General features: G+C 39.9%; 1 protein-coding gene across 3 annotated transcripts in view; it reads left to right on the forward strand.

Annotated features, from left to right (window-relative positions):
- USP37 (ubiquitin specific peptidase 37) overlaps positions 1-25,815 on the forward strand; it is a 36,782-nt gene that overhangs the window by 1,282 nt on the left and 9,685 nt on the right. For 2 of the 3 annotated variants that reach the window (XM_082313740.1, XM_082313741.1), the window contains exons 3-18: positions 3,421-3,592; positions 4,142-4,242; positions 5,529-5,710; positions 6,076-6,150; positions 6,735-6,832; positions 8,357-8,441; positions 9,388-9,549; positions 10,026-10,157; positions 12,180-12,303; positions 12,568-12,773; positions 13,884-14,001; positions 15,247-15,326; positions 16,668-16,832; positions 18,335-18,400; positions 19,594-19,765; positions 23,590-23,842. In XM_082313740.1, the coding sequence (XP_082169866.1) occupies positions 3,421-3,592; positions 4,142-4,242; positions 5,529-5,710; positions 6,076-6,150; positions 6,735-6,832; positions 8,357-8,441; positions 9,388-9,549; positions 10,026-10,157; positions 12,180-12,303; positions 12,568-12,773; positions 13,884-14,001; positions 15,247-15,326; positions 16,668-16,832; positions 18,335-18,400; positions 19,594-19,765; positions 23,590-23,842 (2,191 nt within the window). The remainder of the gene's footprint in view (positions 1-3,420; positions 3,593-4,141; positions 4,243-5,528; positions 5,711-6,075; positions 6,151-6,734; positions 6,833-8,356; positions 8,442-9,387; positions 9,550-10,025; positions 10,158-12,179; positions 12,304-12,567; positions 12,774-13,883; positions 14,002-15,246; positions 15,327-16,667; positions 16,833-18,334; positions 18,401-19,593; positions 19,766-23,589; positions 23,843-25,815) is intronic. The other variant, XM_082313742.1, reaches the window with a different exon arrangement.

Consider the following 25,815-nt stretch of genomic DNA (forward strand, 5'->3'; position numbering starts at 1 on the left):
GTTTCCTGAACACTAATCCCTTTGTATAACTCTCCTGTAAATTATTCACGTGGATTGTTAAAGGATCTGCCAAGATCAGCATCGAGATACCACTGAATGGGAAGAACCAAAAAGCAGAGAAGAGTTACCAAAGTATAGAGCGTGGTGGCTCACTTGTTCAGATTTCTGGAACGTTTCTGTTACTGGTACATTTGCAGAACCTAGAGGTGAAGATCCAGAACGTTTTGTACTAGCAGTTTTACCAGCTGAACAGTAACGGTGTTAACTCGCTTGTTACCTTTTGCTTGTTTATACAGGCCTCCACTGAACAGCAATTGTTACAGTTTTAGGTTTTAAATATGCCAGGCAATGTGGTTTCCTCACTGGGAGGCTGATGCAGATCACCGTTAAAGATTCTCTTGCAATATCCAGTCTAAATTGTCTTTTTTTTCATTCTATAGTTGTTTTCAGCTCAATCTTCCTATTTTTTTTTTGTGCAAAATGCCCCAAATCGAAGGAATGCGAAGGAGCGTTTTTCTGTAAGAAATTTCTATCTGATTTAAAAATATATAGGGGATATAAGAGCAGTTGGAAGAAAATAAAATCCTATCTTATTTAGCAACTTTGTAACAGCCTAAACTGATCTAAATGTTGGCTTCTGCTTTTTCGTGCCGCAGTTGGTTTTCAGCAGTAGTGTTCACCGGACCTTTCTCTGAGCCATTCGTTTCTGTATGTGGACTCGGTGAAAAAAAGTTCACTTTCTTTTTGAAAGATCAGGTTTTGCTGCCTTAATGTGCTGAAAAGTCTCAGCAAAGAATCTGGCAGCCTGTGTTGCCTTGGGATCAAGGCGTGAGAAAATCATTAGCTGTGGATAGTTCCTACCTCTGTTACTGTAGACTTGAAAAGAATCGTCTGCCTTCTCGCGCACGATGCTGTGACTGCGTGTTTGATTTAATCCAGCGTTGGACCATGTTTCTTCTGAGAAGAGTGGTGCCTTCTTCCCTTCGTACCTTCCCTGGGTGCTTGTTCTCACACGCTCCTTTCTGCCTTGGATGAGTGTTAATGCGGTGTGACAGTGACTCGAAATGTGGTTCCATGGGGAGGATGAGCCTATAGAACAGCTAACCGTGGCCTCAAGGGGCAGGTTTTGCTCCCAGCCTCTCACATCTGCTGGCTCTGGCACCCGTCAGATCTCTCTGCAGCTCAGTGGAGGGTTTTCACGTGAATTAATTCGGGGAAAGGACCGAACACAAGATACGGTGGAGGGGGTGATATGGCACCATGCAGCTAGGACCGCAGCAAAGGAGGAGGAGGAAATGAGCAGATGCATCTTTAGGTCAATTATTTTTGTTTGGATTGTGGTTATTTTTCAGCAGGACCTACTTTCTGAGGCAACACAGACACCAGCACAAGAGCAGGGATTGCTGCCTGCCCCATGTGCTGCAGGCTTGTGCTTGAGTGTAGTTTGTGCGAGCCGGCCGCGCTCTGCCACAGTGTTCTTGCGTGCTGCTTCAGGCGCAACAAATTCCTGATAATTTTGCTTTAGAAGTAGCGTTCCCTTTCTTTTGACAAGTTGCTCTGGGAGAACTGTGGGTGATTTCCCCACTTTTTTTTACTTTTCTCTAATGGAACATTTGGATGGATCCAGGGTTATATTTCTTTCTACAGTGACGGGTGCGTCATCCTTATGTCGGATGATAAGTTTTACTGACATTTCAGAGCTTTAGCTAAGTTGTCCTTGGTGCTAGGTATGTACTAACAGCAATGCTTTGTTTACCCCCACCTCCCAAGACTTTGTGATGCTGACTGGGTCATAACAGGTGCACGGGGAGTATGGATGGAGCCCTCTCATGATAGATAGCATTTTGAGTTAAAATAGGTTGTTTTGCACTGAGATGGTGAAGTAACTGTAATCCGTTTGCACTGGGCTCAACATTTTAAGAGGATGAGAAATTTGGAGTCCCCTTTTCAATTCTTAGGTCTTTGAAGACATTTTTAGGTTATATTTAAAACAAACAAACAAACACTCCCCCCCCCCCCCCCAAAAAAAAACAAACCCAAAACACAAGGGTTGAGTACAAAGTATTTTAGAAGTGTAATTTTCCCAGCAAAATAAACCCCTAGTTTCCGATTGAGGTGGTTTTCCAGCCTCTGTCATAAACTGCTCTTGTATCTAGATTGGCTTTCCAAGAAGCTAGAGCTCTGCATGGAAAAAAAGAAATCTCACTGTGGGACATGGAGTGCCTTTTACTATCTCAGTCTTTTATATACTTGAACGAATCTAAAGAAAAATTGGGAATAATTTCTATTTTTTTAACTTGAGTATAATTTGAAGGAGACACGGCAGGTTCTAGAGCAATGTATAGCGAAACTTTGGCGTTGGAGTGTAATTAGTGTTTGTGTCTATTAATTCATCATCATTATTTAGATCAGTAGCGTGGCAGTACGCAGGTCTGGCCAAATTAGGAGAAGACTCCAATCTGATGGGCAGTGTTTTACTCTGTCTTGTGTAGTGCCTAATGACCTTGGCTGTGGTTTCCAGTCTTGCATCAAGCATTGAGTATAGCAATATACTGGCACAGAGGTCATTGTGTAGCTAGTGCCTGATCTTAGGCAAGGCTAAAGAAGCGGCAGCAAAATGAAGAATTAAGCAAAAAAGGACAAGGGAATTGAAAATGAGAGTATGCTTAGGTCAAACTTCCATGCAGCCTGCAGATGTGAGATATTCTTTAGTTTCCTCTGCTTTAGGAGTTACCCTCAACCTGCACGGATAGTAGCGCCTTTACTGAACAGCCAGGTCTTACAGGTGACTTAGCATGAAGTAACAATTAAGTAATGATATAATAAAGTAGCAGCGGCATTATTAGGGAGCACAAATTTGTATTAAAATTATTCTTGTGCTTGGCCACAACCCTGAAAGTTTTGACACCACTTAGTTCTTATGATGTTGCATAGAGACTAAGCATGTTTCTTATTGACTTACTCGCTCAGCAGATTTTTTTAAGCTACATCAAATCTGTCTTCCCTGAATGCAAATTATAAAGTGAGCAGAAGTTTGTACTTAACATTTAAAACTTTCCCCATCTTAAATTATATTTCAGACTTGATGTGGAATTTTCAGACAGCTAAACGGGACTGTATGAATCTCTTATTCCTTTACGTTCAAAAATGTCGCACTCGATAGCAGAGCAAGTTTCAAAAAGCTTATCCAGGAATACAGGGACTGTTGAGCTATAGTGATACTGTCCTTTCAGTTCTGCCAGCTTCCAAGATCACCGATTGCATTAATTCTGTGAGGCTTAATGTTTGCTTGAAATGGAGCAAGGAGAAGTATTTTGGTGCGAGTGCCTCTTACCCTCTCCATTTGAAGTGTTTTGTTTGAGTTTGTGTTTTGGCCTTTTAAAAATGGATTTATGTTTATAGTCACTTTCTTGTTTTCAGCTAAGCCATAACATTAAAACTGTGACCTTACGACCAAATGGTAGAAAACTGTGCTGCCTGATGCTAACACTAAAGGATACCAGCTTCCTGACAATTGATAAGGTACCATTTAAAGATGCAAACGAAATGCGGATGTATTTGGATGCAGTCCATCAAGACAGGGTTCATACAGGTAAGTGCAATTGTTGTAAATCACATTAATAACATTTTGGAGAGGGGTCGGTGCTGTGTTTTCTTTTCTTCATCTTTAGCCGTTTTGTCCTCCTTGTGTTACTGACTTTCTTTGCATTTGTGTAAATGCTTCTTTCTGGCCCTGAACCCCAATTTTTGTTATATACCTTTCTCATAATGTACCTTTGTCATGCTGAACAATAAGCAGAGATTAAACATGTAGGAATTGTTTATGTTGTAAGTATGTTAGTATTTGAAAAACTCTCGTCTGTTTATCGCGCATACATAGTCTTTTTCCTTTTTACTTTACCTCTTATTTTTTGTTCTTTTTAAGGATAGGAACTTTACTGCCAACTGAGTAGATGACCAATATAAGGGACATACATAAACATGTGCTTATGTCTGTGCGCTCAGAATGTTGTACTGTCTGTTGGCAAGAAATTTAGTGTGTCCCTTCCAAAATCAACTCCAGCTAAATAACATCTTACAAATAAGAATGCCAATCAGTTAAATGACAACCAAATCAAGTGTTGTGTACTTTTCCTGTCAGCTGGGAAACCCTCTCAGGGATCTGGCAGCTTTGGAGGTGTGCTGGGCAGCAGGACCACACAGAAGGAAGCTAATAGGCAATTCTCATATATAGAGAACCAGGTTTGTTTAACTGTTCAAATTTTTCCTCTCCTTTACTTCTATTTCATTCATTTCCTCCTCTCATTCTCTTATTGTATGTTTTAATAGCACTGTAAATACTTATTTTGCATCTAAAGTCTTTGTAATCTAGAGGGCTTGGAATAGATGTATACAGGGTGGTTGGCAACGGTGTGTCTTGCTCGTGAGGAGCCATGTATTCTGTATGAATAAGAAAGGTCAGTGTCTGGCTGTGGAAGACAGAATGTGGTCTTCATGCCGAGTTATCAGTTGGGCAGAGAAGAAGCAGAAACAGAGGGAAAGTACATGATTAGGACTTGCTTCTCACATAGTTCTGAGTATCTCTTTGTCTATACTGATCACCTTATGTAGCAGCTGAACATGTTATAGTCAGCATAGGTCTTAATGAGTTTAGCAGACTTCAGCCAAATGTATATATTGAAAAGCTGCTGACCCAGTTTTGTATCAGAATGAAGTTACTGAATTTGTGGCATTCTGCTCAGATTTTTGTGTAAATTTTGCGGACTTTTCTCCGAAAGTGGTGTTCCTTCAAAATATTTTTGTTCTTCCTTTTCTCCCTGCATAACACAGATTTCACGGTGTGTCTACTGGCTTTAATTTACTTTGTTATCTCTGTGAATGTACTTGTATTACTGCCCCGAGGGAGAATATTTTTTATGTTGTCCCAAAACAAATTTTACATGTTGCTTGAAGGCAATCTCAGAGCAGAAACTCTAAGGCTGTGTATACAGTGGTAAGATTAGACATGTTTAGTTTTCAAGTCTAAAGTTGACCAACATTCCTTAGTCAACCAGCTATTAGCTCTTTCCATTGCATTATGTGTGGCGCTTGCTTGGCCCAAGGCTGTCAGGGCACTGTTCTAATTGTGTGGGTTTTAATATGGCTGCTTTTTTTTTTTTTTTTTTTTTTAATACCACCCAGGATTGATCTGGGGATAGTTAGGAATCATGCCTTGGGTTTTTTAATGTCAAAGCATGTAAAGGAGGTTTTAAAAACAAAAGTCCAACTGACTTAGCATTGGAAAATGAGATGGGAAATTGGTTACTGCAGTAGAGTTTCATTTCTATGACTTGCATTGATACAGTCAAAATTTAACCTATGTCTAAGTGTTAAACTCTCTTAATCTATTACAAGTAGCACTTTTCTGCTTTTGGATGCTACACTGTAGCAAGTAAAGCAGTGGTGTAAATGCTAGATTAGACTAAAGATGGTCATGTTTTTCACTGTTTTCGGTTGTCTCCCTGGCCCCCTCCACTTGGGTTTTGCAGACTCCTCCCAAAAGAGTGACTGTGGAAAGTAAGGAGGAAAATCCGTTTCGCAAGGTGCTGGGTAGCCCAGCGAGAGCGTCTGTTAAGAATTCCGCTGGAACTGGAACACCTAGCAACAGGGTGAACATTTCAGCATCTCCTGCGTCATCAGCCCCTCACAGAACGGGCTTGTTGGAGAATCGGTAGGAGTCTTATCCTCTTACTGTGATATTGTTAAAATTTAGCTCTTTATAGAGCTGCAGGTGGAACTCGGTACACCTAGAAGTAAGAAGGGAACATGTTTCTTCCTCTGGTTTTGCTGTTACTTTTAACAGGATGTTAATACTTGCCTTTCTAGCCTCTGGCTGGTACTGGCACTAGAGCTTTATGAACAACTTAATTGTTGAGCAGACCAAATTCTCCTCTATATGCTATGTTATAAAAGTGGAGGTTGTGGAACATAGGTGGAAAGTGCACAGAAAGCATTGAGGAGTTCTGGTCAGTTGGAAGAGGATCATTTACTAGCCTTTCTGAAAGAGTGACCACTGCAAAAATTTTCTGTCATCAGTGAAAAGAGGAAAAGAACACAACCTCCTGGTTCAGAAATGAGTGAAGATTATCCCAAAGAGAATGATTCTTCAACGTAAGTAACCGTTGTTTCCAGTTTCTGATTTTAAACTCTTTGTTTGTTTGTAAAGGTAGATTTTTCTGAAAAGAATGCTTGGGTATTTCCTGTCTCGGCAACGTGGTACAGGCCAGCCACTAGTCAACTTCTGAACGCACTGGGTGCTTGAAATGGGGTTTGCGTTCAGGATTAATGAAGGAAATACAACCTGCTCTGGCAGTTGATTTGCAGGAACTGGCACGTGCAAATTTCGTGTCATCATCTTTTGTCAGTTTAGTCAGGATTGTCATATGTGCTATATGTGTATAGCAATAGGTACCTTCTTTATTGAACTTGCTTTGACCCTTTTCAAAACAAAATTCATAAAGGGAAATTGCCATTTGGAGAATAAGCTCCGTGTGTTTGAAATCACATTTAATCATAAGTAAGAAGGCTTGTTTAAATTAATTGGTTAAACTTATCTGCGAGTAAAGTTTAACTGTTCCATCTTCAAGTCTTAAAGGTGATAGGAGAGAAATGCTTTAAGACAAGTTGTAAATATCAAGCAGAAATATCCTGTATCTTCTGTAACTGCACTGACTTCCACTCTTGTTTATCTGTAGGAATAATAAAGCCTTGAGTGATCCGGCATGGAAGTACTTGAACAGTAGCAGAGAGAAACAGTTGAATCTGAAGCAGGCAGAGGAAAATAGGACATCAGGTAAAAAAATGAAAGTAAAGCCAAATGATACCTGGCTTTGACCAGTACGATTTTACCCCTTTTATATTAGTTTAGAAATTTGCTGCAGAGGTGTTTTTCCTAATCTTCTTTCCTTGTGGCACTAACTTTCTTGCTTCCTACAGAGCCATATGTGAGATGCAAACAACTTGCCTTCATTTTCAAAGCCTATCCTGCTCTCGTGTGACCCTGACCTTTATACTTGGGTGCTGATGCCAGCCCATGTGCCGGCTTGTTTGAAAATTCAACAAGTAGCTTCAAACTTTGCTCCAAGCTGCCCTTCCCCTTGGGAGGGGATTCCTGTAAACACCTAAGGATTTCCTTTTTGCTTGTTTTCTTGTTTATTTTTAAAGCTCTCCTTTGCTGTTAATGCCCACAGGAATTTTAGGCTGGGGTTTGTGCTGAAAATGTGTACTATTTGCTTTTAATTCTCTATCTCTTCCCCAGAACTTAGAGGGGGAACTCTTTGGGGCCAGGACTTTTGTACTGTTTGTACCAAAGTTCTGTTGGATGCTGGTGTGTGACAAGGTTTTATAGACAATGCAGAAATGTTGACAGTATGTACATAAGCTAGTACGCAGCACCGTTCTTCAGTTTTACTAATAAATACTGAGCCTCTTTCCCCATAAAGGGGAATGCATTCAAGATCATGTTGCTGAAGGCATTCTTTTTTTGGTGCAGCTCTGACAGCACAAACACGTTGCTGGAGGAGCCAGTAATGTGAATGTTTATCTCTGAATGAAAATCTGGTTTGTTCTTTAGAGTCAAAGTTAGAATCTGTGAGTGTATACCTGCACGTTCAGGTAACAGTATTGCAAACTTCCTTCATGTATCTGCATTTTTGAAAGTTGCATGGCTCAAACCACTTCAAGCTGGGATAGAAGCAAATGTTTATTCATTATCCAAACTAAATTACACTGTGATTCACTGTAATAGGTGTTTTTTTGACTCTCGAGAGCATTTCTTTTTATGTGGCACCATCTGCAGCATTAGAGTCTCAGGATCTGACACAATGCTATCAGAACAGTGAAACAGTCATATTTTGCCCCAAGCATATAGTAATTTACTGTGGAATTTGGAGTGCGAACAGAAACTGTTTTCACTTCTGCATATTTACCTTGAATTTGAGAGCGCTGTATTGGAAGTCGTTAGTGAATTTTCTGTTATGTGTATCTTGTACATTTGAACAAGAGGTGGATATTTATTATCTTTCAGATAGTTAAAACCATTCAACGACCTTTTCAATGTTTTGTATTGCAATTTGGATTTGATGGAGATCATGGTATTAAATTCAGTTAAAACTCCAGCATGTCTTTACTTACATGTGATTAATATTCGCGTTAGTATTTCTAAGTATGTGTGTTAGTACTTTCCCAACCAATTCTGAAAAACAGTATTTGAGGATTTTTAAACCTTTTGACTAAATACTTTTAAACAAGTTGTATATTGTGTAAATAGCTGAGTTACCTGGAAGAAAATGACTTGCCTCTCTCTCTGTTTTCCAAGGCATTTTACCACTGCAGTCATCATCCTTTTACGGTAGTCGGTCCTCATCAAAAGAGTACTCCACTGGCAGTTCCACCCTGGACAGGTAGGACTGATTCACTAGCATGGACTGTAAATGACAGCTCCTTCCCAGGCATTAGGATCTTCAGTTTCCTGTGTGTTTATCACATGGTATATAGCTTATATGCATAAAATGTGTGTGTGTATATATACACACGAGACCTTTTTTTTTTCCCCAGGAGTACAATCTAGGTATTCAGTGTGGCTACAATTGCTCTAGTTACATCTACAAACTCCAGTTACTGCTTGCAATAGATAGACCTTGTATAGTCGCTCAAGTCTGTTATAGTCATTGTGAATGTCTGATCCAGATGATATCTAAACTCTAGATGGTTCAAATTCTATATAAACTTTGGAACTTTAGACTGAATCCTTGCTTCATTTTCCCCAAGTGGATAAATGGCATGAAACTCTACATTTTAATAACAGTATTTTATTTGATTTTATTTGAATCCTGCTGAGGTTGGGATTCTTCTGTGTCTGATGCTGTGCAATCAAACTGTCGGTCTCTGCCCTAGATAGATGAGATACAAGATCAAGGAAGAAAAGAAGCATTGCCCATGCTTTACACATGAGGGAATGAGGTCCAGAGTGATTAGGTTACAAGAACAAGAGGCTGAAAATGAAGACTCTGGCCCAGATGTGAATTTTAAGCATATCTTAGGAGTGGTGATCTCATGCTACACGATCGTTCTTCCTCTCATCGTACAGTGTGGGGAATTGTTAAATATCTTAAAGACGAAAGACTTGGTTACACTGCGTGCACACCCATGGATGTAAGGAAATTTATCCAAACAAAGTATTTAAGTGCTCTGGAAAGAAGTTCTCTCTCTCACGCCTCTTCTGCATTATGATACATGCCAGTTATCTCTTGTGGCTTTACCAGTCCTTGTCTTCTGTAGTGATACAATTCCAGTGTCACGGACTATAGCTATTTAAGGAGCAGCATTCTTTTCCTTTTATGTTTTTAGGTCTAGTGTGTCCAGCCAGACCCCTTCAGTCAAAAGAAGCCTGGGATTTCTTTCTCAGCCTGCCCCTCTTTCTGTGAAAAAAATGAGATCTAATCAAGATTACACAGGGTGGAACAAACCCCGAGTGCCCCTTTCCACCCATCCTCAACAACAATTACAAGGGTAAATTTAGTTTTCTTTATCTAGCATGCACACTTTGATCATCAGAACATGCACATTCTTGTTATAATTATTTAATGAAAAAAAAGAAAAAGTCCTGAATTTAATGAACACTGAGACAGGGAACACTTTTCCTAGTTTGGAAAATATGTATTCAATTCACTTCCTGAGAATTTTAGAGATATAATAATTTCAGGTAATTCATGTTCCTTTCATAGGCTTTCATGATTCATTTCTCTATCTTGTGTATATACACGCATTTTTTAAAATTTTGATTGTAGGAACTCATGGGTGCTTTCCTGATAAATGCTGCCTGCCATGAGTTTTCAGTTTAGTCTAAAGGGCAGGAGGACAGCTCCAGGAAGAAGCTCTGTGGGGAGTGGCTGGGGTGAATGTCCTACATGTTAGTAGTGCCATGTTTAACACTGACATGTTTACACATCGACATACATACCATGTTCAATCTTCTTTTTTTTCAGATTTTCAAACTTGGGAAACACCTGCTATATGAATGCCATTCTACAGTCCTTGTTTTCAATTCAGTCTTTTGCTAACGATTTGCTCAAGCAGGGTATCCCATGGAAAAAAATTCCACTCAATGCGCTTATCAGGTAAAAATTCACTTTCCGGGGAGGATATTTTCTCTTCCATTACTGAGAAACTAGTTTTGTAATACTGAAGCACCTTTGTAGAAGGTAATTTGCACGTGTAATAAAATAAATCCTAGAGCTCTCTGTATTTTGGAGTTTTACTTTAGAAATAGAAAGTAGGCTCTTAAAAATCGCAATGCTGCATTACAGGCAGTCTTTTGTATCTGCTACTGTATTTCTCGTGGCATAGTGAAATGCTTCAGAAGAAAATGCAAGACACTGCAAAATAAATAGAAGCAGAATAACTTCTTTTCAAAACATAACCAGCTAGGGTTTAAGCTGGTCAGTGACTTCACCTGATATGTGAGGGCTTGTGCCTTTTTGGAAAATATCCTTTGTCTAGTAGCTGTGGAGAGCGTTCGAGTTTGGCGTACTTCATCTTTTTCTAAATTCAGCTGAACTCTCAGTTCAGTCAAACCTCATGTCAAGAAACTCCAAAGGTTTCTGTAATATGTAAAACTCTCTTTTCTCTTTGAAATTTTGAATTCCTGTGCCATTCAGATTCTATTGTATGTCTGTCAGAAAGACAAACTGCTGTTTGCTCTATGTACCGCACTCTCTGCCATTTGGGATTTTTGCGTACCTCATTTCTTTTCTCTCGCTAAACAAGATTCAGGATTATCAGAACTATTTCTCTTTCCGTTTCATAGTGGTTTATATCTTTCCGGGTAATTTCTATTTTTGCTGTGTCTTCTTGAACTCTTCCTACCCTACTCGGGATCAGAGGTTGTTCCACGTGCCTCTTGAAACGTCCTTTCCCTAATTTTTGTAGAAAGACCTCTGCAGCTTGTGCCCCATATACCTAATGGTAAACAGTGTGGGTAGAGCTTCTGCCATGGTACCTCTGATGGAGGGCAGCGCCTTATCCTGTGCCGAAGTACAACAAGGCAGAGTTGATACTCAGTAGCATCTACTTGGCTTCTGTTGGTTTGGGTATGGGCGCTTGATCTAACGTGATGACTGTTTTTCTGGTTGAAAAGCGATTGCCTATCAACTGCTTTGTGGTGAAAAAGACACGTTTCCTAACACGCCTCACTGAGCCGTTGCAGAGGGTTAGGAGAGCGCACGCTGTTACTGTAGCTCAGCAGAACAGCAGAAACTTGTTGAGCTGCAGTAAACTGATCAGATTCTTTGGGTCACTGAGTATTAGTTGTTGCTTTGGGGTAGGAGGGGATTGCACAGGTCTTTCCTGTCTTGTTTCTTTTTTTTTTTTTTTGGCGTGTGTGTCATGGAACATGACGTCTTCCCATCACCTTCCCATGTACGTACTATGACCAGAACTGTTGTGGCTGGAATATATTAGGTGTGTATTTCCTGTGAAATTGTAAAGCAGTTGTAAAAGATAACTAAATCACAATAACTGAGAGGCACAGGTAAAGTCAATTTCAACAGTTTTTTAACAAGGTTACCAGTAACACTATATGTAGTGTGAACCAAGGAACTCCTCATAGCGCTTTTTGTTACAGCTTTTTTCTACTCTGTTGTAATGTTTTACTGCCAAAAGAAGTAAGGCTTGAAACTGAATGGAAATTTAAAAATACAAAAAAAAAATAGTAACCAGTCTGACCATGCAAGTTGAATTTAATAATTTTGTGTTGCTTATTTTGGTGCCATGTGATTTCATATCTCCTATCAGTACAAATGTTTTCAAAAAGCATTGCGGGGTTTTTTTTTTCTCATTGTAAAATATATAGCAGAAATAAGTTTCTAGAACTTTATAAGGCTCTTCTCTTTACCTTAAAAGATCGTGGAATTTTTTTGTTCATTTGGGTCCTGTTCCAATGATGGCCTCAAATGAGATTTCAAAATACTTGAAATGGAAAAGGTTAATTATATATGAGAGATTTTCATACAGACCCCCTAAACCACTTAGCACAGGAGAAGAGCTTTTAGAGACTCTTAAAATGAGGTATCGTGAGGTTTATTTTGTTTCTCTAAAGTCCTGGAAAGCCAATCAGTGTTTCATTGCATTGACTTCTGCAGACGTTTTGCCCATCTGCTTGCTAAAAAGGATGTCTGCAGCCCTGAGGTTAAGAAAGAGCTGCTCAAGAAGGTGAAAAGTGCCATTTCAGCTACTGCAGAGAGATTTTCTGGGTACATGCAGAACGTAAGTACCATATTGTCTAGAAACAATTATGTGTAATTTGTTCAGTGTTTGGGCTGCATTGAACTCCTGTCAAGCTTCAACTCTATTTGACAGTGACTCGAGCTTTTGATTGAATGACAGCGATTGCCTGCTGTTTGTTAGAACAGAACTGGCTTAGTATTGCTGAATGCAATGGACTAAAACATAATTTCCCCAGTCTGTGTTTGAGAGAAAGATACTGGGTGAAGTTGTACACAAAATCACTGAGTTTTACCCCGTTTCTAGGATGCACATGAGTTCTTGAGCCAGTGTCTGGATCAGCTGAAGGAAGACATGGAAAAGTTAAACAAAACTTGGAAGAGTGAGCCAGTCCCTAATGAGGATAACTCGCCTGGACGGGCTTCTGATGACCTCTCAGCCACCAAAGTTTATACGTGTCCAGTTATCAGTAACTTAGAGTTTGAGGTTCAGCATTCTATCATTTGCAAAATGTAAGTATGCTTGAGAGCTTTTCTCATACTTACCTTAAAAGAGTGGGAAATGTTTCTGTCTTACATGACTTCATCTGCAGGCTATAACTAGAACTACGTTTTTTCCAAAGCTAGATATTTATAAAACATTCTATAGTTTAGAAATGCTGTAAACCTCACACCACGCTGTCTGCTGCTACAGGCCTTCTTTGAACAGTCTCGTACCATCATTACCTATCCAGTGGAAAGCCTCTGTGCTTTTCTTTTTGTGTACCGGTTGTATGAGAATAGAGAGGAAAAAGGGGCTTCAGCCAAGTAATATTTTATCTTAAAAAAAAAGGAAGCCATGTTTTTAATTTGTTCTTTCTAAGAGCTTCCGGGGAATGGCGTTTTCTTCTGTCTCTAGGTTATTGCAGAAAAAGATGTAAACCACTATGTCTGGGCATTCGTTGTGTATGACCTGTGCAGCAGATTCCTATACGGGATGCTTGCATTCCACAGAGTTTTCACGAACACAAATATTTGGGAATATTACTTTGTGTGTACTGCATTAGTTCCCTAAAGTAATTATAAGTAAATTGCACGCAGGTAATAATTACTGAAGGCAAATGACTGTAGGGTCTTTTTTTTTTTTTTCCCCCTCCAAAAGAACATAAGAAAATTGAGTTGTGTTTTTTTGTTGTTTTTGTTTGTTTGTTTGTTTGTTTTGTTTTTAAGATGGACTCTGCTGTTTTGTTTCTAAAAACAGTTTGAAAGTATTTCTAGGCTTGCCCTTCTTCTGGGCTGGGCTCACTTCTTTTCTCCTAAGAATGCCGAATGAAGAAGACACGTTCAGCTACATAGCAGTCACTTTGATTTCCTGTATACCTGATCATTTGCCTCTCCAAAACAGTCTGTGGTTTTTTGTTCTCACCCTTACACAAATGTTTCTTTCAACTTCTAAAGCATCAAAGTGAAATGCCAAAATTCAACTTTGTCATAAGCATCAAACAGTTTCATTTTGATGAGTAAAAATAGATTGATGAAGAGGCATATATTTATTGGGAAGTTACTATAGCCTAAAAAATATAAGTTGTCATTAATTTCAAGAATATTTTTCATCAGACTTACATAAGCGTGTTTATTTTTTAGGTGTGGTGAAACAGTCACTAAACGAGAACAGTTTAATGACCTCTCCATTGACCTTCCTCGAAGAAAGAAATTGCTTCCTTCCCGATCAATCCAGGACTCGCTTGACCTCTTTTTTCGGGTAAAGAGTTTTGGGTTTTTTTATTCACTGCGGAGTATGTGTAGGCTATGTACCATATGGAAATTTTGATTGTATAGCTGATTATTAGTTTCTATGACAGTGATTGCAAGCAAGTGGAATAATTAACTTTTTGCTTTTTTGAGTTTGTACATTAACAGTATACAGGAGTTTTTATTGTAAAATGTTGTGCAGAAATTAACTGATCCTTACAATACTGCTGTGAAAGAGGTAAACTTCCCCATTTTGTGGTGGAAGAGTTGAGGCATAAACAAATACAAGGGGAGAAGGGAGGCTGTCAGATTGAGATAATCACTCGGGAATTGCTGCTTCCTCTTCTGGGCTAAGATGCTTCAACAGCTTATGTACTGGCCTAAATTAGCATGGAGGAAAAAGGTCATGCAGATATAATAATTTAAAAAATAGTTGTAGTATGTGGATGCTCATCCTGTAAGTAGAGCTTCAAGGTGAGGTTTCTGAAAGCTGAAAATGAGCCTTAACGTCTGTGAATTAGTGTTGTATTTTGTCATATCTTGAGACAGACCTGTATTTTTTCTCCATTTACAGATAGTGTTTTCAACAGATAGAATAATTTACGTGCTTATTCTTCTAAAAGCTGGTGGAGGTCTTAAGATTTAAAAAAAATTCTGAAAATTATAGTGGTGTCATTTGGCCTCACTTAAAGAAAAGGGCTATAGAAATGTTTGATGGCTAAGTCATGTAATTTCAGCACAGTGATGCTTCCCCTTTTGCTGTCTGTTCAAAACTCTGGTGCAGCACATCCTTGACAAGTTTAGATGAGGATAGCTTTTCAGGAACAAAGTTGAGGTTCTGAACAAGACAGAGAAAACTTCGTGGCAAATTATCCTTCACCAAAGGTTATTAGAAAAAACAAAACAAAACAAAACAAAACCAGCCTGTGTTTGGGAGAGAAAACTGTAAACCTTGCAAGATTGTCCCCTCTCTTTGGAAGCTAATTTGTCCCAGCTGTGGCTAACTCACTGGTCTGCAACAGACTTGCAGGAAAAATTCCGCCTGTGTTAGTGGATACGTTGTCAAATTGTACGCTCTGCTACCTGTCCTCTTATCAGATGCCGTCCTGTTAGGTCATGTTGAAGGTGGTTATAATTTTAAGTGTAACTGCTGTTTCAAAGAGCTTCTGTGACAGCCAAAAGCGATGTGCTTTCTGTTGAGATGCGTTCGATGTGTCTTTTTTTCCACTCACCATTTTTCTGTTCTCTTAAACAGGCAGAGGAGATCGAGTATTCCTGTGAGAAGTGCAATGGCAAGTCTGCTGTTGTCACACACAAGTTCAACAGGCTTCCCAGGTAAATGTTGACCTCTGTTCCCCTCTTTCCTGGAAGCACATGTTACAAAGGTGCAAGAAAAAGTCCCTCAAAGAGTAAAGCTGGGAAGATGGGTAGGACAGCATGGGAGAAAGACGCAGGTGCAGATGGTAGTCTCCATGCTGTTCTTCAGTTTCCCTCTAAAGAAGCTCTCTTGGGCACCCTCTGCAATACTTATTTCTTCCTCCCTATCGCTATGCAAGCAGGGCTGAGTTTTCCCCTTTTCTTGGAGTTTCTGGGATGTGAGGGAAGTGGAAAGAGTAAACATATTCTGGAAGTTTAGTATTTTGTGTACAGCTGACCTGATGGGCAGGACTGAGTTGGAGGCATTAGTGCCTGAAGGTATATAGAGGGGTTTGCTTTGATCAATTAATTCTTCCCATGCTGACACCTGTTTTCTCTCTCGGTAAGCATGGCACTTTGAGGAAGACGGCAGACACTTTGAGAGTTAATGGCACGCTCAATAGTTTCTGACCTCGTGGTTGGGTTTAGTTCATTATTTAGAGTGGAAGTGCTTGGAGGTAGGGATCATTTTCTCATGGGATGTAAAGCTAAGTCTGTTGGATGACTTTCTGGCCCGTGTCCTTGTCCCAGGTATCCTCATACTGAACCCAGTAACTTGGTAGTTAGCTTGCGTTTTGCTTAAATAGTGTGTTTATGCTAGCACTGCAAAACCCCTGTCAAAGTTTTTGAATATTAGCACAACATAAGTGATGATACAGCTGCACAATCTAAATAGACAGTTCAAAGTGCAGCATAAGGGAGAAGATTCAGTGTAAGGAGGCCTTTTCAGGCTCTTTATACTGTTGTGATCAAAAGCTCTTTCAAAGAGAAAGTGTCGTGACAGATAAACCAAGTGCACATCTTGCACTGGGCACAGTTCCTTCTCGGTTTTGGGCAGCTGTGTGATCCCTCCATCGCAGTCTTTGAATATCTGGGAGTAATACACTGGCATTCTGGCCTATAACGATAATATTTTGATTGCTTTCTGCCTCTCACTGCATAGTAGAAATAATGAGTTTGGTAAGAGCTCCTTGCTTCTGCTTGACTGAAGAGCAAGGTGATGCAGCTCAAAGCAGGAAGCCTCTTGAGTTGGCAGAGTCTGCGCTCTGCACCTTGCACAAAGTTGAGTGATGGACAGGAGAGTAATTACCTGCCTCTTGCCAGATGAGAGATGGATAGCCTTTCCCTACCATCCCGAAGTAATAATCTGTTTTAGAGTCAGGTGAATGCATTTTGTAAACAGGGGTACTTGGATTTTGAATAGGTTTTCTCTGACTTCTGTCTTGAGATTAACAGTTGTCCTTCTCTCCTATCTCTCAGGGTCCTGATTCTTCATCTGAAACGATACAGCTTCAATGTAGCATTGTCTCTCAACCATAAAGTCGGGCAGCAAGTGGTTATTCCAAGATACTTAACCCTGCTATCACACTGTACGGAAAGCACTAGGCTGCCGCTGACGCTGGGATGGAGCGTCCATTCTGCAATGTAAGTGTATGACGTGTGACCGATCCATGCCGTGTTAAGCACATATGCCACAAGATCAGCAGTTGTCAGATCTCCTCCAGATGTCTGGCCAAGGAAACATTAAAATTATGCAGCTTCAGATGTGCACTGCTAGTTTGTAATGATGCTATCATGAGAACATATGTGGAAAGGAAGCATGATAGAAGCAGCAGGAGGAGTTGGTGGGGCATTATCTAGGGAATATTTGGCAAGATAATAGTCTTCACTGTCCTTGAAAATAACTTTCTATCCTTCTTAAGAGAGCTTCTGTTAGTAATTTCTAAAATTTATGCCTCTCGGTCCAAAATAATCTATATTACCTTTTCCTTCACAGCACACTTAATGCTGCTTACGAGACATAACATCCCAGCTTTTCCTGCTGATTTCCACTTGCACCTCCTGTCCTATCATTCATTTCTCATTGTCTTTCCTGTGCCACTGTAGTATCTGAGCACTTCACATGCTGAAAATACTCTCTCCTTTTCCCTGTGACAGTTATTTCTGTAGAGCTGCTTGTCCTGAGACACAGAGGTTAAATATGCCTGTTGTCACATAGGAAGTCTGTTGCAGAATAAGGAACAAGGAACCCTCAGGTGACACGTTTAACCCCTGTGTCTCAGGACAAGCAGCTGTACATCTTGCGGTCCCTGCCTAGTGGCATAACCATGGTGGCTGTATTGAGTTAGGACACGTCTGGTGTATATGTTCAGCAGCGTGGCATGTGTTCTTGTGCTGAATGTTCAGTGGCGTTTGAGATTATTTATGTGGTTGTTTCCCAAGTGTTTGCTTTAACAATAGAAATCTTAAACACAACAAACAGCTTAAGCTAACCAGAGCAGAAATACTTGAAAACATGTTTGAAATAGCTTTTCAGTGGCTTTTTTTAGTCATTGAAACCATTCTGATTGACTGGAGAGTAGAAGGGTAACTAGGCTAGAGAGAAGCAGCCCTGCTTGATGGGGGAAGATTTGAAAAGATTTCTGCATCGGCAACTGCCTGGTGGATAGATGTGTAGTGATAGTGATGGACTTTGAGGAGCCTGTGAAAGGATTAAATGGAGCAGGAAGTTGATTTAGAAGAATCTAGGTAAGGGAGGAGAAACGGAGACATGGGACATGCCAGAAAACTGGCTGATCCAGACGGCAGCAGGAGACTGTGGTTTGGGAGCAGGAACTCAAGTATTGGTGGGAATAAAAAAATAAAGGAATGAGTTGTCTTGACATGGGAGCCCAAAGCCTTTAATTTGTGAGCTTGTCCCTAGGGGTGCATCACTAAGAAGTGAATCAAGTTTAAAGGATTATATATGGTTTTGAACAGCTGTTGTATATTTATAGCATGATGGAGTTATTACTCTAAGCAATTAGCAAGTACATAATGGTATTCTACTTGTTTCTTTGGTCATGGATTTGCATGCGTAGCAGACAAGTAAACACTTATTTTTTAAGACTGTAACCGCTGCAATAAATACTTTGCTTTTTTAATAGTTCCCGTCCATTGAAAGCCTCCCAAATGGTGAATTCCTGTACTATAAGCACTTCCACACCTTGTAGGTGAGTTATAGCTCTGAAATGCCCATGGCCTGAGGTTTCATGGGATAATTTTTAAGGCATTTTAAAATTTTCTAATTCTTCTTCTTCAATCTTTCCACGTTTTCTATTTGTTTTCTTTCCTTTCTATTTTTTTCTATTTTTTCTATTGTAGTAAATTATTTCAGCTACTGTCTTTTTTCATATCTGAGTTTTACTGGTGTTACATGCTAGCTGAAATGAATATTGATGGTACAATTTGCCTACTTGGCATGATCGCCTTAGCATTTCTTTTGAGCACCTTTGGGGACTTGTAAGTAAGCAAAGATAATTTTTTTTTTCCAGACAGAAGGCTGAGCATCAGAATGAGAACTGAATTTAGTTCGTACAGATGATTTGTCAGTGCCAGATACCTTAAAGTAGCTTGCATTTGTAGTTGCAAGTCACATACATAAGAAGGAAGATGCTTTCTAGGTCTGCAGTCTAGCTCTTTTCTCTCTTCTGGCTCTATGGAGCCCAAATGTGTGTTTTGGGAATAGGCGGTTAGTTCCTGAAGTTTATTTGCAAAGATGAGAGAGCATTGGTTTTAGCCCGTTTTGAAAGGCCAGTTTTTGATATAGTGAAAAATATGATACCACACTGGATAGTTTTGCATTGTGGAATACTTAAAGACCAGATTTCCTAATTGAGCAGAAATTGCGACTTCCCCAGACTCCCTTGTGTTCTGTTCTAAAGAACCAAGAATTTATCTTAATGAAAGAGTAAACAGGAAAACTGAAAAACTTGTGCAGATTTGCTCTTTTTATATCCTATTGATGTTGTGGGAAGTCCTGTATCCAGCTTAGTAAACGTCCCAAATCAAATGGTTTGTGCCGAGTTCTACGTGTTACTGTGGACTTGACTCAAATGAGTACTGTCTGGGATTGCTAGGTAGTAAAGTGCAGAATCCTTGGCCTTGGAAGCAAGAGCCACACACTTAGTAACTTTTAATGTTGTAAATTGCTATTGCAGGCTTGAAGGAGGTATGTCAGTTAACCTAGTAAAATATACCTTTTCTGAAATCCCTGCCTGCTATGTTAATAAATTGTTGTTGTCAATCGTTGCAGTTTGTTCCCCAAATTGTACTGCCCCGCAATGTAAAAGTTGGGTGTAACACTTCTTTAACGGTTACTTCGAAAGAGATTTGTACAAAGCTACAGCACTATAAAGTTTTATAGCCACGTTTTTTTAATTTACAGAAAATACACTTTCAAGTCAAAGAGCTCTGCAGCACTCTATGCAGATTCTGACAGTGATGACGAGCCGTTGAAACGCTCTGTTGCCCATAGCCAAAGGTTGTGTAACATACAGGGTAGAGATCAGCAACAACTGCAAGAAGAGCCAGAAAAGGTAAGGGGGAAAAAAACACCAACTTCCATATACATAGATCCTATATGTGCTCATGTCTGGCCTGTGCTTTTCTCAGCATAGACTGTGAGTAAAATGGATGTAAGATAAGGTTTTTTGTTTTTTTTTCCTCCTAATTAGCACTGCAGGGCTGGAAGGAAGTGCTTTGCTAATTGACCTCTCTGTACAATTGTCTTGGGTTCCCACTGGGAACAGAGGTAATTGCGCTGCAACTGCACTTGAGTTTTCAGGTTATGTATACCAGCTGCTTAGCAGTTTTTTGAGTCCTTTGGGTAACTTTCACTAATCACGTTCTCAGGCTGAAATATAATGGGTTGTCAATAATAAAATTATGCAGTAAAGCCCTTGATTAAATTAGATCCAGTACAAGCTGGGCTAAGCAAAATACTCAATTGAGAGAACTTCTTGCACATCCAATCTGTGTCCCCTTTCAAGTGTGGCTTTTTAAATGCTTTTAGAAACTGAAGCTATCAGTCTTTGGAGGTGGACATGTAGAAGTGTGTAGAGATCAAGTTCATTGGTGTAAAGGCGCAGTTAACTTCAAATTGGCTTTGAGCTCTTCATTGTGACTAGTATTAATGTTGCCAAGATATCTTTTGCCTCTGTCAGGGCAGTGTATTAGCAGGTAGATGAGTTGTGTGGGAAGGAATGATGACCCAGAAGGGAAAACAAGCAGCTTAGAGGATTATCTTGCAGTACCACTTTCTTCTATTAAGTGTGTTGCAGACCTAGTGCTTAGGATAAGTGTCGTGCATCTCTACTTCTGTAAAGTTGTTGACAGTGTTCATGGGGTTATTTTAATCAAGCAGAGACTTGTGGTCTTGATTATGGCATTAAAGGACAGGTGTAAAGCTGGCTGAATAGCAACAGGTAACAAGAGGAAGATATCTACAGTTTCTGATCTGATGGGAAGATCAAACCAGGGGAGGATCCTGATCCACTCAGTATTTAATAAATGATAAAATAGATAATGAGTATTAATTTTTCAGAAGACCCAGAGCTGGGAAGGGCTGCCAGTATGATGAAGCTCAGAACTACAGTTAAGAATGAGAAATTGCATAAAAGTAAGAGGGGTTGTTTAGTAGGAACAGGCTAAAGGTGCTAATCTTAGCAGGACTAATTGACTGTAAATGCAGGTTGGGAAGAGCTGGGAAAGCAGTGGGCCTTCAGAAAGGGCGTGAAAGGTGACAGTCGGTCACAAGGTCAGGCTGGTTGAAAACAAAAGCGTATAGACAAGAGGCATAGCCTGCAGGTTGTGTGAGGTAACCCTGCTTTTTCCTCAGCGTTGAGCTTTAGGTGGAGTGCTGTATCCAGCTTTGGGCTCCGGACTGAAAAGAGTTATAGATTAATTGGAGAGGGGCCAGAGGAGACGAACATGAATGGTCGGAGGTCTAGAAAGGAAGATTTTGGGGGAAAGAGCAGGCAAGTGAACTTGGGTCTTTAGTTTAACGAGAAACCTAAGCAGGGCCTGTGTCTTCAAGGAAGGGAAATAAATTAATAGAAACACTTGAGCTGTTTCCCATGCCCATGGTGGATAGAACAAGAAGTAGTAGACTAAATTGCAGAAAGTAATTTTTAGATTAAATATTAGGGAAAACTTCCTGATGCTCGGGATGTGTAGGGATGGAATGGAATGCTTTGGGAGAAAGGAGAAAACCCTTTGCTGAAGGTCTCAGGAGCAGGGTAGGCAACTGCTGTCCTGCATGGCACAGAAATGGCTGTGGGTGGGGGAAGGAAACTAGCTTGTCTTTGAAGTCCCTCTTATGTATAGAAAAAGTATTCCAAACTGTCCTAAATGAGTCTTCCTTGAATTTTGTTTGTGAGGGAGTGTAGGTAGTCTCTATCACACAAACCCTGTGAGGGCAGAAATTGTGGGAATAAAGCCTATTAATTTGAATAGCAAATTAATTATAGGCTTTCCAGCCTGTTGTGGGAAAGAGACAGTGGTGGTGATGATTCCACAAAGTGACTTCATTCTTTGTGGCCATGCACGTTGGCCATTCCTCAACCGCAGGCCTGACTGGCCATCAGTTATCATTAAGCAGATCCTCTGTCCTTCTCAGTGTTGTCCTGGGAGGACCTAGTCCTGGTCCTGGTCCTTGGCAGAGTGGCATTACTGCCGCTGCACCATTTCCCTTGGTGTGCTTCTCATAGCAGCTGTGGATGGGGTTGCATTAGGGGCTTGGCAGTCGCTTCCTACGGCCGGTATATCCCCTGCGGGGCACCGCTTGCAAAACAGTCCTGCTGTGTGGGACAACAGCTGGAACAACGGGTGTACACAACGTTGGGTTGTAGGGGCAAATAGCAGTTATCCAGGTAAGGTGGGCAGAACTGCAATTTCTGTGATTTCTGCCTCTGCAGAAGAAGTAGTATTTAAAGTACTTTTTAAAAATATTTATTTAAAGCAGCCTGTCTTAGAGCCTAAGCTACTTAAAATCTATGCAAATAATTTCTCATGGAACAGTTGTATTCAAATAATGCACAGATGCTGCCAAGTCTTTAAAGTCCAGCCACTGAATTAGTGGTAGTTGTTGGCAAAGTGCCTGGAACTGGGGTTTGCTGAAGAGCTAAACCGGTTTTGATGTTAGTATCCTACAGGTGCAGAGAGAGAAATCAGAAAGCTTAAAAAGCAGGTACTCTGCTTTCCTTATTCAGTGCATGAATAAATGTGAGGAGAGAGGTTTAAATTTATCAGTTCTAATTCTTGGAGGGCATGGTGTCTAGAACAAGCAATTTAGTTGGCTAATTCATTTGCTAATCTTGTTTGATAAGTCAGTTTTAATACAAAATGTTTGCTCTGTAAGACTAGTCTTGGTCATCAAAAGCTTGTTGTATTTAACTAAAAAGCAGCAGTAAAAATGTGTTTTTGTTTATTTTAACAACGTTCTGAGATCCTTCCAAATGCAGTTTGGAATAAGACCTGGATAACTACATTCTGATAAAAACTATTTTTTCCCATTTTTAACATAATATAGGGAGAAAAAAATTCTAAGCATATGGTAAGTAGTGTAATTGTGTAAATACATATACATGGAGGTTAACCTCCTGATTAACAGTTAATATCAAAACAACTGAAATTACTATATTATTTGCAAATCAGTATGGTGTAGGAGTTTATGAGTGTCAGTTTTAGGAAAATAACTGAAAAAAGAAAAATTCAGATTAAGACTAAAGTGTTTTTCCTTTCTTCCAATTTAAAGTTATTATGTTCTCCGTAGGAAAGAATAATTCCCCCCTTTCCCTGGTTAACTGTTTTTCTTACTCGGTTTGCAGAGTCCTGCCCCCCTGCCCAATATTTTGTATGGCAAGTCTGCAGCACCAAACCTAATTTTAATTGCTCTTCATACCAGCCTGATTTCAGTTCCTATTCTTGTATCCCTGTGTTCAAATTCAATTAATCTCATGTTGCTGCTTCAGCCTTTGTTAAGAAACCTGCAATTTTGCTGCTTGTGCCTCGGCACTGACTTGCCAGAGGCTTGAGGATTCATCAGAACCTCAAGGTGGAACACATGTATTGAAAGAAAGGAGGGAGAAGGGAAGACTTATCTTGTGTGTGTTAATCCACAGAGCCTGTAAAAACTGGTTGTAGTTTATATTTAAATATTATTCCTTGGAGTGAATGTAGCTACAAAGGTTGTCTCTCCATTGCGTCTCGTATAACTATCTGTTTAATGTTGACAGAGCCAAGCTCCCCCTCCCTGGGGTTAATAAAATTAAAAAAAAAAAAACAACCTCCACAGAAATGTAAAGCTGATGTTATATACCTGTTTATTCAAGCACTTAATCATAACTCCATTCATCTCTAGGGTTCAAAAAGAAGTAAAATGGAGGGTGATAAACCTGAGCTGGGTAATGCTGGTTTTGATGGGATGAGCGAAGATGAGCTGCTAGCAGCCGTCTTAGAGATTAGCAAAAGGGAAGCTTCCCTGTCTCTGAGCCATGATGAAGATAAGCCTACAAGCAGCCCAGACACTGGTTTTGGAGACGATGAAATTCAGGAATTGCCGGAAAACCTGGAATCTATGGAGATGGAGAAACCCAAAGCGGCGTTAGACTCAGGTAAGGCGGAGTAACCATCTTAATTGGACTACAGCGAGCTGAAGCAGGTTACTGATAGCAGCAAGTCAGTAATGTATGGTGGCAGAATCTGGATGCAAGTGCACTGCTGAAACTGCCCAACTTCCTCGGAGTTTTCTTACAGTTTCCCTGTGTATAAAGCATTTCATTCATTGAACCGTGAAAATGTATTTTCTTGTATGTCAGTCACCTCTCTGACAAAGGTAAGGTCATCTTCAGAGTTAATTTCCATTATTTTTCTCTCCTGATTAACACATGCTTCCTCTGGTTCCCGTACCAGACAATTCAATTTACTAAGATTTGGCAGTGTCTGGAACTTAATCTTCCATGATCAGAAAGTATTTTCATTTCTGTAGCTGTTGCAATCTGGGCAGCGTGGTAGCAGTGTTCACATTGCTGTTGTGCGAGAGTGATGTCTGGGGTGCACGACTCTGGAATGCTTTCATAAATGCAGTTATTTTGTCACTAGTTGCTAATGAATTTAGCTCTATCTGTGTAATTTTTTCTAATACTTTTTATGTGAGAGCATAAGAGACTCAGCATGTGAATTATGGCCTCTGAAACAGAAAGACAGTTAAGTACAAGAAGGAGCCTGTTTGATCTCAGTGTGGGGAAATTGAGTGTCGTCCTTTAGTTGGCTGAAGGAAATGTAAGTGTTTATCATTTGTTGTGTGCTATATGCTTTCAGTCAGATTTTTAATTCCACTAGCCTGGAAAAACAGGTCAAAAATATGCTCTCCTTTTCCTCTAAGGGCCAGGAGGTTAAATATCAACAACAAAAAACCCCATTCTATTACCAAAAATCACACTTGTTTCAGTGGACAGCTCTTGACAGCTTTAATGTTAGAAAGCAGTGTGTAAGAAAATTAAGTGTGTGGTCAGCCTTGTTTGTGCCCTCCTTTATATACACTAATGTTGCTTCTGGTTGTGCAAGAGAGAGTTGTGAGAGCGTGGCCACATAAATGTATCTCTCTCCAGGTTTCCTCTGGAAAGCATAGTGTAATTATTTGCAGGCTCTATTGTGACACTTAAGCAAAAAGTATGTGTTTAATAAAAGTTTCTGTATTTTCTGATTAAGAATGCATTGCATTCAGCTTTCTATGTCTGACTCTGTATGACCAAAAAACACAAGTACTACGCAAAGCATACAGCTTGGCATTCAGATGAGATATGTGTGTATGTTGAGTTACCAGTTATGGCAGCTGAATATAACACGCCCTGAGTTCACAATCCTATGTTCTATTTAAAGGAAACTTAATTGCAAAGGATGGTTTGCTATATCACACAAGATGATTCTAAACATGACGGATTTAACTTGGTCCATTTCTTGTTACCACTAGTAATAATTTTTTTTGTAAACACTGAATAATTTGTGGTGCTTTCAAAAAAGGCTAATTTAGATATGACAGATGTCTTTTCTGCTGCGTGATCCTCAAATAACAGTTGTGTGAGTGGAGTGAGTATTTCTTCTTACATTGGAAGTTTTCAGAGGGCATGTAATAAATTCTGTTTTGTTTTTCATCTTAAGAGGATTAGACTGATGAATTACAGTTCTGGTTCTGGTGGTCTTGTGTTTAAGAGGTCACAGATACTGAGGCTGCCTTGTGTAATCCTTGCTAATAACTAATGAGCAGATGTTGAAGTCTGCATAGGGCAAAAAAAGTTTCACATGTTGCTGCATGATAGCTGTTGGAGCAGGTCCTGACTCTTTCTCAGCTGCAAGCAAATCGGAGAATCAAAGTGTCCTGCAACTGCAGGAGGTGTATGCAGTGGCTGAATGAATGTTCATGCCAGAAGTTTGGTAAAATACTTCTGCCGTAGTGTTCACTTTGAAGGTGAACTGAAAAGTTACAATCGTCTTACACTTTTAAAGCTGTAGATAGTGCTCACAAGATTGAGGCTCTCACCTGAAGCAAAAATTTGACCAATTTAAACACTGCTTGAGATTTGTGCTT

This window comes from Platalea leucorodia (genome assembly GCF_965183815.1).
Source record: "Platalea leucorodia genome assembly, chromosome: 5".
NCBI classification, from domain to species: Eukaryota; Metazoa; Chordata; class Aves; order Pelecaniformes; family Threskiornithidae; genus Platalea; species Platalea leucorodia.